We start from the raw sequence: 13,888 nt of genomic DNA, 5'->3' as shown, positions 1-13,888 counted from the left end.
TGGTATATAAGTGTATGTATAGATCGTCAGAATCCAAATCCGAATACTTTGATTTTTCCCGAAAATCCACCAGATATCGAAAGAATTGAGTATAAGGTAACAGGATAAAAAGGATTTAAATTCAAAAATTGTAAGAGAGGATCATCAAAGGAATATAATGTATTGAGAAAAGTTAAGGGAACCCAAGTAATAAGATCCCGGGTATGATCCCTCAAACGATAAACGAAAACGAAAGTTAAGCGAACTGTATAACAGATCAACGGTCATTAGCCAAGTAATTAGAAGCTAATCAAAGAGATTAGTGGGGATGATGTCATTAAACCAATGAGAAGAGGACAAATGAGGGAGGGTGACATCACATGGTGACATAAGCATGACCAAGCAAAGTGTGTTGTTGGTTGAATTAGAACCACACAAAAAATTACCATGGTAAAAAGGTAACAAAACAAATCAAAAGCAATCAACCAAGCCAAAACAATTCATTTCATCAAAATTAGAAGTTGACTTCTCTTCTTCAAGAACAAAAGCTCTCGGCTTTTTCTTCTTAAACCAAGGAAGAAATTTCAAAACCCTAGCTACACACCTTCAAAAATCAAGAGGTTTGTTTCTTTAGCTTCCATAATTCATAACTTAGATGAGCCATAAGTTAAAGCTCAAGATTCCATGATTTACATAGCTAATCAATTCATCAAAGTTCTTGATGAATAGTGTTTTCAAGAACTAACTTTGTGTTTTCTTATGTTTTCTTCAAGATTCAAGCTTAGTAAAGATAACTAGTGGTTAATTAAAGCTTCCTTATTGATTCTCCACTCTCCAAGGAAGGTATAACCCCTCCAAACCCTAACTTTATTTGAGTAATTAGGTTTAGTTTTGTTGTTATAATTCATGAGAGGCTTGCTTGTTGTGAATGTAGAGATTAGTTGGTTTTGTAAAGTTTTTGGAGTGGTAGTTCTTGGATTTTGATTAATGAACTTAAGTGTAGTTTAAATTCATGTTTAAGAATAGTATAAATTGATAATGTGAAGTTGTTGGGGCTGTTATGATGTAGTATGAATGGAGTTTTGGTTGGGATGTTGATTGTGAGATGATTTGGAGTGGTTTAAATTTGGGTAATCGCGTAAACATAGCCGTCGTAATGTCCGATTTACTTTAGGCTGATTTTGTTCTTAACATTAGGACCCGTGAACTCACTGTTAGGTTTTGACCATTGCCATTATTAGATAGTTCATGTTACGAGCTTCGTTTTGATATGTAGTTCGTTTGAATCTGATGAACGGTTTAGGAGAAACGACCGTTTTAAGTAACGGCGTTTCGCGAACGAATCATTACCCCTCGCCTTACTTTGAAATATAGGTTAAAGACCTAAAAGGACTAATTGGAGTATGAAACATTTATGTAAAGTGTGTTAGGCAGTTGGTAAGGCACTCGCGAAAGAATTGCCTTAAAGCTCGTAATGGTTAATTTATTAAAAATGGTGGAGCCGAGGGTACTCGAGCGACTTAAGAGAATCAGTAAGCGCAAAGCGAGCGTTAGAGTCTAAATTGGTTAAAGTATAGGTTTATAAGTGACTTTGGTTTAATTCCAACTTATATTTTGTTTATAGGTTACCAGACTCGTCTCAAGCCATTTGTAACCCCCAGTCGCTCAGGCAAGTTTTCTACAAGCTATACTATTGTTGTGATGTATATATTTGTATATGCATTATCTTGCGATAGATGCATGTTGGTTAATTAGCAAATTCTTGCGATATATTGTAGCATGTGATATGGTATATATGCATGCCTGTTTCGTATTCTTGACACACATATCTGTTGATTCAGTTGATAATACCTATGCTAGAGATAAGCGGTAATTTGCATATACCCTTAGTATAGGGGACCCAAAGGTGAACTTTTTTCTAAAACCGGGAGTCGATGCTCCCGAGTATAATATATATATTTATATATATATATATGAATAGTTTTTAAAATTATGAATCAAATAAGGTTTATTCGATAACTTTCTTTTATTAATGAATATTATTTTGAATATTCATTCGAGGACATATGACTCCGTTTATTTTATTAATGAATATTAATTTGAATATTCATTCGAGGGCTTATGATCCCGTTTATTTTATTATTGAATATTATTTTGAATATTCATTCGAGGGCTTATGATCCCGTTTATTTTATTATTGAATATTATTTTGAATATTCATTCGAGGACATATGACTCCTCTTAATTTATTAATGAATATTATTTTGAATATTCATTCGATGACTTATGACTCTGATTATTTACTAATTATTATTATTTATTTTATTAAAGAATAATGTATCGATAATCAAACTTACTTTTGATTATTCAAATAAAGATAGTACTTTCGTATAAGTATATCTTTGGTTATTTAATATTCATTTCAAGTATAAGTTTTACAACTTCTACTTCAATTATTTTTATAAAGATTATTCTTTATGGGAATATTATTTAAATAATAATATTCAGATATTTTCTAATATATTGGGACTGATTTATTTTATTAAATGAACATCACTCCAAACATTCTTAAAAATGTTTTGCGAGTCTTAAAAATGATTTTAAAAGTTAGAGCGGATCCCAAAACTCATTTTTTTATATGTAAGATCCTCCTTTCGAATGGGATTTAAATACTCGCTCAAAACCTGAGGGATCCGACTCTGTGGTATGTTTTATATTCGCAACAAGGTTGTTGTCTTGATAAAAGAGTTTTTGATTACTTACCCAATACTCGGGAAGTAAAATTCTTGGAACAAGTTAATCCATTAACAGGCATCGCCTGGGAAATGTCGGTGAGTTTTCCTTTCCAACTAGATACGACTTCTTGGTGGAGCCGTATCGACAAGTTTCTACTTGGGGAAAGTGGGGACAGGCTTTACGTTTCAGAGTCATGGATTTCATCTGAACTAGGAGTGGCGTAAGTGGTCGAGTGGTGCCGGCCCAGCCTGATTATATTGGCCAAAATGGCCTGGAAGTTCCGCTAAGACGGTCCATTCCTTAGGAGTCCAGTGTTCGGTTGACAAGTAAATCCGACAGGTTCTCCTCTACATGTAGAAAATGGTGGGGTTGTACTACTGCGACTGATCATCGTAAGTGGTCTTCCTGGCGCGACAAACTCCCGTAATGAGTTCATCATCTAGTTGGATATTTCTGCAACACTACCCAGAGCACCTCGATAGAAAGGCTACGGTTGGGCGATTGTTGAGTGTTGGCAGGGTCAAGCTTTCAAAATGATGTTTGCATCAAATGAAGTATCTCGTAACTTCATTTTATTTTAATGATATTTTAAAATTGATTCTATACAAGTTTTGTCTTGTAGCTTAATCTATGGGATGAACTAATTATAACTTGAACGGTGGTAGTTCAAGTAGTATTCGGAAAATATATAAGTATATTGGAGTATCTTGTAACTTCATCTTTTAAACTTATATCTAGTAAATGATTATCTTATGCATGACAAAGATTTTCAGAAAAACGTTGAGACAAGGTTAGATATATGAGATCACCTTGCAACGATATTTTTATACAGTTATAAACTGGAACTCTGTGTATATTATGCATGGAAGAGGACTTCCAAGATTTTGAAAAGTATATATACATATATACTGAATATTTTGCGACTTGGTCACGGTAAGATATCAAACTTGGTTCATTTCTTCTTGACCAAGACTTTTATGAGTACTATGAGAATGCTCATATATTCTAAATCATTATACATATTATTTTGGTGGGCTTGTTGCTCACCCTTGCTTTCTTCTTTCATCACACAACATCAGATAGACAAGATGAACAGGATCAAGCTTCCAATTCGCAAGCGGTTAGAAAATGTTCCGCAGTTTTCTGGAAGCGTTGATGCCGTCGTAGCTGAGGTAGGAGCTACCAATAGGCTAGGTTTTCAACTATTGATAAACCAGACTTATGTATAATATGAATTGTAATAATGGCAAAGAAATGTAAATTTATTCAGAACTTTCTTGAGGTGTAATGGCTTATTATGTGGAATAAAATGACTTGTGTTACTTTTTTGGGTATTCATCTCTGAGACTATAACTTGCTGTGTGTGTATATTGTGGGGTCACAGTACGCAGTAATTGGTTGATTGTTAAGATTAAGTGTTGTTAAGGGATATGAAACTCGTGACAACCCGAATCCCTGACCCCGGATTTGGGGGTGTTACATCCACACTGCAGATCCTCTAACTATCATCATGATCTTCTATAAAAAAGTGAAATTTTTTTACAAAACCTTGCTGACTTTAAGAAAATTGCTTGGCGCATGCCAGTTAGCAAGCAGGAACAAAAGGAAGCACATGCTGGTTATAGTATAATCTAACAAATTCTAGGGTTTTCTCACAACTTTGTGTTTAGGATATACTGCGTGCCTTTGGTTGTCAAAGTTGCAGGGACAACAACTCAACAAAGCTTTATTTGAAAATGATGGGGACAATAGGGATGGTAATGAGGGCATGGAGGTTCCATTGTTTGACTTCACAACCTTGGCTGATGCATCCAATGGCTTCATTCCAATCTATGCTAGTTAAGGTAATTACCATTCCGCTGCTTTGATCCAGGGTGACTGGTATCTGCAGAAATCAAGAGGCTGATAGAATAATGTGTAAACACTTAGTTTCAACATGTTGATAGAAATCCTGTTGACAGGATTCAAACTGGTAGACTCAATGAGTTGGTGTTACATAACAGAATAAATAATTCCATTGCAGAATACGACACTGTCACATTGACATTTTCTAGGGTATGCTCGAAGAGAGCTAATTAGTAGATGTAAACAGGCTTTTAAAGAATTAATGGTAAGGGTTGGAAGACTTTTAATTGAAGTTTCATGTTTTGCTCTTCTTCTGCACTGGAACCTTGTGAAGCATCTTGACTATTTTGTACAGAATGGAAAAGAATGTTGGTGCATGAGTACATGTCTAATAAAAGCTTAGACCAGTTTATCTTTGGTAAATTATCCTATTCAATAAGCTATATGTCTTCTTTTAATCAGATATTCAAGCAGTTTGTTCATCCTTTTGTTTCTTAAACAGTGATTTTACTACAATGAATTAATGACCAATCTATTAAGTATAAACAAAGCAACGCAGTTTGGCCCTATGCTCTATAACATCATTAACAGCATAGTAAGAGGCTTCTCTAAAACCAACAATGTTCTCCTTGAACAATATATGAATAAAAAATTTCAAATCTTAGCGCCGCAAGGATCTTCAGGGAGAGGGGATCTGGAGCCAACTCAACTAGAGCTGTCGAAACATAATAAGAATCTCTACCTTTCTTAAAACTTAGTTCTTCCATTAGCCAAAATCTGAAATTCTTCGGAATGTCCTTGCAGTGGCTACTTGTCCCCTAAATATGTTATTGATGGCAGATTTTAAATTAAACATAAATGTAGTGCTGTTAGAGATAGTGAGCAGGAAGAGAAACAAAATTTTTACTCATCCCAGTCATAAATATCAACCTTCTCGACTTATAGTTAAATTTGTGTTACTGCTCTAGTTTTCACCCAAGTATGAGAGAAACAAATCATAACACATCTCTACTGGCTTGCTATATTCATGAAGAAGGTGACATTAAGTTTTTTTCGCGGAAAAAAATAATTTATGTATAATAAAGCTATACATAATTCATTAGAGGAGATACAATACGAAAACCATCTGCAGCTTTTGTTGACATGCTTGTTTAGCTACGTTAAAATTTTAGTGCAGTTGAAGAGTTGACAATAAGATTGCTACTAGTACATTGTCGAAGATGGAGACACTATTGTTTCATCTGTAGAAAAAATCAGGATTGGGACTTTTCAGCCTGGTTAATTCCAAGAACCGACTTGCAAGAATTTTCGTGTGATAATAGATATTTGATTACTGCATTCTATTTTCAAACTGACAGTGCTAGAATGTTACTATCCAGGGGCCATCTTGACTCACCATTCTTCTTCACAATCTGGGTGTATTCAAGCAAGTGCTTGCAGGATTTTTAAAAAAAAAATTTAAATGTCAACAATATTCAAATTTTGATTATGAATTTGGTAAGATATTAATATCTGTTATTTTCTCAAACAAATTGCAAAATTACGGAATGTAATTGATTTATTTTTCAAAGTACCAAATTAGCCTGGTCCAACATCAACCACATCACACATAATTTGCACCTTGAATCAAATCAGTAAAGTGCAGCATGTATTAAAACTGAAATATGTGGACAATAATCTACAGAAGACCCTGATATTCTAAAGACAAGTCATTTAGACTTTAGATGTTGCAACTGTGTGATGATGGAAAGGTGTCTGGTAATGTTCTTTACATCCATAAATTTATGTTTTTTGAGGTGATGTTATGTCCCTCATTTATAAGATTCTATAGTCCAAAATTAGTAATTTCATGATCAACATCTTAAATCTACTTAATTCCACTGACATTTACAAATAATTGTAACTATTTTAAAAATCAGTTAATATTATTGACTGTTGACATTAGAATCTGAGGTCTTGCATCTTTCTTGTAACCAATATAATTTTCCTTGATCATTTATAGAACTCTTATTTTTCACTTCTTTTTGGTTAACCCAAAGAGAGACAATAAAGAAAGAAAATGGAAAGCCATAGTTCTACAGCTGCTTTGGTTACATTAACATTCTACATTCTATTTTTCTCTCAGTCACTAAACTCTATAGCACAAGTAGATATTATAAAAGCCAACCAAAACATTAGAGATGGTAGTACCATTGTTTCAAAAGGTAGATATTTCGAGCTTGGTTTCTTTAATCTTGGAAGTTCTACAAATCGATACGTGGGTATATGGTACAAGAAAATACCGCAGAAGACAATTGTATGGATTGCTAATAGAGAAACTCCTCTTAAAACTACTTCTGGTCTCTTGAAACTTAATAGCAATGGAAATCTTGTTGTTCTCAATGGTTCTGATTATGTAGTTTGGTCATCAAACTCTTCAACTTCTGTAAATGTTCCTGTGGTGCAGCTGTTAGATTCTGGTAATCTTATTATTAGAGATGAAACTGACAGTGACCCTGAAAATTACCTGTGGCAAAGTTTTGATATACCTGGAAATACATTTTTACCGGGTGCTAAGCTCGGGTGGAATTTGGAAACTGGGCTTGAAAGATACCTCAGTTCTTGGAAAAGTGAGGATGATCCATCTGTAGGCGAATATACATTTCATATTGATCGTAATGGATTTCCACAGGAAATACTCAGAAAAGGAAATGTCATACAATCCCGAGGAGGGCCTTGGAATGGTGTAAGGTTTTCTGGCACGCCTAACTTGAAACCCAATCCAATTTATAAGTTTGATTTTGTTTCTAATGATAAGGAGTTGTACTATCATTACGAACTTATTAATGCTTCAGTTGCATCGAGGATGATATTACATCCACTGGGTTATTTGCAAAGATGGACATGGATTGAAAAATTTCAACTCTGGAAACTTTATCTTACTGCTCAGATAGATGATTGCGATCGTTATGCACTGTGTGGACCTTATGGAAGTTGCAACATTGACAGTTCTCCTGCATGTGAATGCTTAAGTAAATTTCAGCCAAAGAATAAAAACGAATGGGATATTGCAGATTGGTCCGGTGGATGTGAAAGGAAAGTACAACTGAGTTGTGGGGATGGAGAGGGATTCGTGATGCATTCGGGGTTGAAATTACCCGATCCTCAGCGTTCTTGGTTTGCTAGTAATGTGAGTCTTGATGAATGTAAGAAGGTATGCATGAAGAATTGCTCTTGTACAGCTTATGCAAATACCGATATTAGAGGTAGTGGAAGCGGATGCTTGTTATGGTTCAATGAGCTTATTGATATTAGAGAGCTTAAAGAAAACGGGCAAGATCTATACATAAGAATGGCTGCTTCTGAGTTACCTGCTCCTCCATCAGGTAAAATTAATGTCTTGAACTAGTACCATATTTGTACAACTGATTGCATCCATGGATTAGCTAGCACTTTGATGGTGTTGGTAATACCGAGTCCCATTGTCACTTTTTTTTGCTAAGCCATTGTCACTTATTTGTTGTAACTAGTGAACTAACTATACTTTCTGGCAAACTATTAAGGTAAAAATGGAAGATTCAAAGTACAGTTGGTAATCATCCCTATCATGTCGATCATTATGATAGGACTTGGCGTACTGTGGGTAGTTTGGAAGAGAAGGAAGAAGCGGGCAGAAGGTAATTTGATAATCTAGAAAATCCTTGTACTTGTTTTTTTTTAAAACTTTTGTTTTTAGCTTTTACTCTGCCCTTAGATGCAGGCCTAAGGGTACGCCTACTTTTTATCCATGTTTCTCCGGACCCTCTTTCTTTCTAGTGGTATATACTGTTAAGTTGAGTTTAGGTTGATTTGCTTTAACTGTAGAAATTGCAGGGATTAGAAGACTGTATTCTGAGGGCAATGGGAATCGTGAAGATGATTTGGAGTTGCCTTTGTTTGACTTCATAACTTTAGCTAATGCCACCAATGGCTTTTCTAAAGACTCCAAGCTTGGAGAAGGTGGCTTTGGGCCAGTGTATAAGGTAAGTACCATGGTGCTGCACCTGATTAAGGAAAAAAGTTTAGGCCACTCACTGAACATATGTAACCATACTGGTACCATTACTCTCTTCTTGAAGAGATATATTGCAAATGTTCAACAGTGCAATTGCTATGCATTTTCTTTGAAGCGTAATAAAAGAGTTAGTTGGTGTGTTATCCTCACTCCTGACCCATAGAGTTGCTTTTTATTATTTGATTTTTAGGGTATACTTGACAAGAGAAATGAAATAGCTGTAAAGAGGCTGTCAAAGGATTCCACACAAGGGCCAAAAGAATTTAAAAATGAAGTTTCATGCATTGCTCAACTTCAGCATCGAAACCTTGTGAAGCTTCTTGGATGTTCTGTGCAGGAAGGAGAAAGATTGTTGGTGTATGAATACATGCCTAACAAAAGCTTAGACTTGTTCATTTTTGGTATGTATGTCCTTCTCAATATTGCTGTCTTCTTTTACAAATTAGGAACCGGATTATTACATTCATCATTGCTGTTTCCTTAAAATAGTGGATTAAGTTAATGACCAATTGAATAGATAAAAATCAAAGCAAGGCACTTGACTGGCCTATGCGTTACAACATCATAAACGGCATCGCACGGGGACTTCTCTAGCTTCATCAAGATTCCAGACTGCGGATCATTCATAGGGATCTCAAAGCCAGCAATGTTTTACTCGATCATGAGATGAATCCTAAAATTTCAGACTTTGGCACAGCAAGGATCTGTGGAGAGACTGAAACTGGAGCCAATACAACTAGAGTAGTTGGAACATAGTAAGAATCTATTGTTTCCTGAAGAGATAATGCTTTAGGAACCAAAATCTGATACATTGTTTGTTATATTGTTGCAGCGGTTACATGTCCCCTGAGTATGCACTTGATGGCATATTCTCGGTGAAATCTGATGTCTATAGTTTTGGGGTATTGCTGTTAGAGATAGTGAGCGGGAAGAGAAACAAAAATGTATCTCAACAGGATCACAATCTTAACCTTCTTCGGCATGTAAGTCCCTAGGTCATTAAACAATAAAGTTTCTCAAATTTCTTATATTATGGTTATTAAATATACTAATTTTACCAAATTGTTCAGGCATGGAGAAGCTATGCAATTGGAAGTGTGTTTGACCTAGTCGATAAGGTTGTTGCAAAGTCAAGCCATCACCCTCAGTTTGATGTGTTTAGAGCTGTCCAAATAGGGTTGCTATGCGTGCAACAGTATCCAGAGGATAGGCCAACAATGGCGACCGTGGTACAAATGCTAACTAGTGAAAATGCCCTACCTGAGCCTACACAACCTGGATTTTTTACAGAGACGAAAATGCAGCAAGGAGACTCTTCTACTTCTTCATCCAATTATATAAGTGTTACCGATATGGCCCCTAGATAAATTATGAGTTCAACGTCAAGCTCAAGTGATCAACAGTTTATTGAACTGATATACATAACAGACAGAGAAGAGGCATTTCAATACCAAAATCATAATTGTTGATAGAGCTGAGAGCCTCTTATTGATAGGGTAATGTTCACCTAACTATTGCTGTTACACATGGTAACAAATTTGGATACAGTTTGTCTAAAAATAGCTTTAATTTGCGATTTCATTACAAATTAAATTCTGTGCAGCTTCTCATGATCATATTGAATCAAAATCGGTTTAGATAGATCGAGATGAAAGAAACGAGATTACTTGTAGCCCATTTATTTTAGTGCATAGTATCTTACTGCAATTTAAACGGTGCTCTTGTTAATGTCTTACATAGTTACATGCTTCTGTGTTTCACTATTCAAGCTGTGTCTTTGCAAACAAAGTTTCTCAACTCTGAAGGGTTTACATACGTTTTACATACATCTTATACACTTAACTACTTCATACTCTGTTTTTGCCAAATTCATGTACATATATATTTCATTTGCAAATTGCAATCACATCTTTCTGCATCTAAACTGGCATCTAAACTGGTGTAAATAGGTGAGAGGGCAATTGTTTAAGGTGACTTTTATATACATGAATATCGATCCGGTCTTCCCCATTATTTTTTTACATTATATACGTATTGTTGCAAATAACGTGTTGTAAATCCGTGTTGTAAATCTTGAATTACTTGATTATGAATAACTTAATAATATCACGTAGAGAGAATAGAAGTTGAAGAAAGAATTGTATTTCAATATGTTTCAGTATATCCGATTTCAATTACTGAAGTTCCTATTTATTGAGGTTTGGTTGACAAGTCTTACTAGGGCCGTAAACGAACCCAGTCGAGACGAGTTTTTCCTTAACGAGTTCGAGTTCGAGTTTTTTCTTAACGAGTCGAGTCGAGTTCGAAAAGTTTAACGATCAGATTTTCATATTTGAACTCGAGTTTGTTAACAACCGAGTCGAGTTCGAGTTGTTCACGAACTTTTCGAGTCGAGTCGAGTTCGAGTTGGTCATTAATTTTTAAATTTTTTTTGGTCTTTTGTCCCAATTAGAGTCCAAATAAGACCCAGCCCAAATAAAATAAAATTTAAGTCCAATCCAATTAGGAAAATACGGGTAGAGATAGAACATGCTCATGTATATATTTAGATTTTTTTTATTCATATTACTTATCGAGTCGAGTTCGAGTCGAGTTTAACGAGTCGAGTCGATCTCGAGTCAATCTCGAGTCGAGTTCGAGACGACCACTTGTAAAATTCGGATCGACTCGATAAGCTAAACGAACATATTTTCTTATTCGAACTCGAGCTCGATTACTTAACGAGTCGAGTCGAGTTAAACGAGTCGAGTCGAGTCGAGCCTAACGATCAGCTCGGTTCGTTTACAGCCCTAAGTCTTACTAAGGAAGTTATATAAATCTTCTTTGATAAGTATCGTAGTTCTTCACTAGTAAGTTTCGTAAGTCTTCCTTAATAAGTTTACAATTCTTTCTTACTAAGTTTCTTCTCTAAGAAGTTGTGCAAGTCTTCCTCGATAAGTTTTGAGAGGCTTCCTCGATAAGTTTTATGAGTCTTCTTGATTAAGTTTTGACAATCAATGTTATATTATAACACTCCCCCATGATTGTCAAATGCGAGTTTACTTCAGAGATTAACTGCCTCGTTAAAACCTTGCAAGGAAAAACCTAGTGGGATAAAAATCTTGACGAAAGAAAAAGAGTACAGTCTCCCCCTGAATTTAACATCTCACACTTTGACATCTTGTTATAATAAGTTTCTCAATCTCCGCATGCCAATATTATTCTGTAACTTTTCAAATATCGATGTGGGTAGTGACTGTGTAAGTAAATCAACAAGATTATCACATGAGCGCACTTGTTGTACATCAATATCACCATTTTCCTGTAGTTCATGCGTATAGAAGAATTTTGGTAAGATATGTTTGGTTCAATCCCTTTTGATATATCCTTCCTTTAACTGTCTGATACAAGATGTATTATCTTAGCCAAATACATTCCCTACTTGGTTCATGAATTGCAAGTAATTCTGCGTGATTTGATGAAGTTGCTGCCATAGTCTGTTTTGTAGACTTCCAAAGATAACAGTGCCACAATATGTGAATATATAACCTGTTTTTGATCGTCCAAAATGATGATCTGACATGTACTTGATCAGCATCTGCATATCCAGTCAATTGTGACTTTGAACTATGTGGAAAGAATAACACGAGATCAATTGTCCCACGAAGATATCTGAATATGTGTTTGATTTCATCCCAATTCCTTTTAATTGTATTAGAACTGAATCTTGCCAACAGGTTTACTGAAAAAGCAATATCGGGTCTTGTGTTATTTGCAAGATACATAAGAGCTCCAATAGCACTAAGATATGGAACTTTAGGTCCAAGTGCATTTTCATCTTCTTTTCTGGGTCGGAATGGATCATTTTCAACTTCGAGTGATCGAGCAACCATTGGTGTCGTTAATGGATGAGCTTTGTCCATGTAGAACCGATCAATAATCTTTTCTGTATAAGTGGACTGATGAACAAGTATACCCGAAGATAAGTGTTCCACTTGTATTCCTAAAAAAAATCTTGTCTTTCCAAGATCTTTCATTTCAAACTCAGTTTTCAAATAAGCAGCAATGTTAGTAATATCTTCGAAAGTACCTACAATATTCAAATTATCCACATATACAACAATAATAATAAAAATAATTGATGACCTTTTGATAAACATACATGGACACACCTGATTATTGACATACCCATCATTTAATTAATATTCACTAAGCCTCTTGTAGCACATACGACCAAACTATTTTAATCCATATAATGATCGTTGTAATTTAACTGAGTATAAATGTCGAGGCTTAGTTTCATATATCTATAATCCTTCAAGGATTTTCATATAAATATCTTTCCATACAAGTCATACCTATCAAAAAACGAAAAATGACTCCATCCATCACAGGAGAGTAAGTTTTCTGGTAATCAAATCCAGGCCTTTGAGAGAATCCATGGGCTACCATGTTAGTGTAGGTGCCCTAGAGGCAATATATTATTCTTTTATAATCTTTATGTCAGTTGATCATTCAATAAATGTATTTATTATGACCTTAATTACTGTGATATTTTGTTAGCATAATAAATATCCTTAGAATCATGATACAAATTGTATAGTTTAAGTACATGACTTGAACTTGAGATTATATAATATATCATATTCTTAAAGGTCCCTAGTCGAGTATTATTATATAGGACAATAATAATACATAGATAGACTAGTATGTTGTTTGACAAGATAACCACATCTCATTGGTTATAAGTATGGGGATACTAAAGTCAATACATAGGTACATGTGAGAGTACATGGTACTGGATAGACCCACAGTGAGATTCTTCATGTTTAATAAAGTCATAAGAAAGACTCACAGTGATAATGGTGTAACGATTCTTTGACTTGAAATCATTATATTTCTATACGAGGATTAATATACTTTGACTACATTAAAAGTTACTTTTGATCGGGTGATGATAAAAGTGGACATCGGGTATATCATGAGTTGTATGAGAAATATGAATGATAGATTAAGGATTTAACCCTCCTATAATTAGGAGAGATATTATTGGCCTCTTGATTGAGTGAGATTATAAAAGCATGGCCATGCTCAAATAATGATTTGTCTCGATAATCTACTCATGGATCAAGTAAACCCGGATTAAATGTTGAAGAGGATGACTAAATACATGCCTTGAGTTTAATCTATAATATGTATGGTTAAAGGGATTATATTACACGAAAAACATTAATCACGAAAGGTTTTATCTAATCACGATTTAATTATTGTTTAATTGGGTAACAATGATGTATTACTAGATACCGCTCATTGTTT

General features: G+C 34.8%; 1 protein-coding gene, 1 long non-coding RNA gene and 1 pseudogene across 2 annotated transcripts; 2 read left to right on the top strand and 1 right to left on the bottom strand.

Annotated features, from left to right (window-relative positions):
- Positions 1-500: 500 nt before the first annotated feature.
- On the top strand, positions 501-1,747 carry LOC141721251 (uncharacterized). Its single transcript, XR_012574679.1, has 3 exons — positions 501-599; positions 753-822; positions 1,604-1,747. It is a non-coding gene; the product is annotated as an uncharacterized LOC141721251 (long non-coding RNA).
- A 4,563-nt stretch (positions 1,748-6,310) lies between these two features.
- Positions 6,311-10,279, top strand: LOC141721250 (G-type lectin S-receptor-like serine/threonine-protein kinase At4g27290; annotated as a pseudogene).
- A 1,709-nt stretch (positions 10,280-11,988) lies between these two features.
- LOC141719849 (secreted RxLR effector protein 161-like) lies at positions 11,989-12,764 on the bottom strand. Its single transcript, XM_074522215.1, has 3 exons — positions 12,761-12,764; positions 12,160-12,662; positions 11,989-12,069 (listed from the first exon to the last, which is right to left on the bottom strand). Exons 1-3 carry the CDS (start codon positions 12,762-12,764, stop codon positions 11,989-11,991), a joined length of 588 nt encoding a protein of 195 aa, XP_074378316.1.
- Between the last annotated feature and the right edge of the window lie 1,124 nt (positions 12,765-13,888).

This window comes from Apium graveolens, chromosome 4, assembly GCF_009905375.1.
Source record: "Apium graveolens cultivar Ventura chromosome 4, ASM990537v1, whole genome shotgun sequence".
Classification (NCBI taxonomy): domain Eukaryota; kingdom Viridiplantae; phylum Streptophyta; class Magnoliopsida; order Apiales; family Apiaceae; genus Apium; species Apium graveolens.
This window is presented reverse-complemented; position numbering and strand designations above follow the sequence as displayed.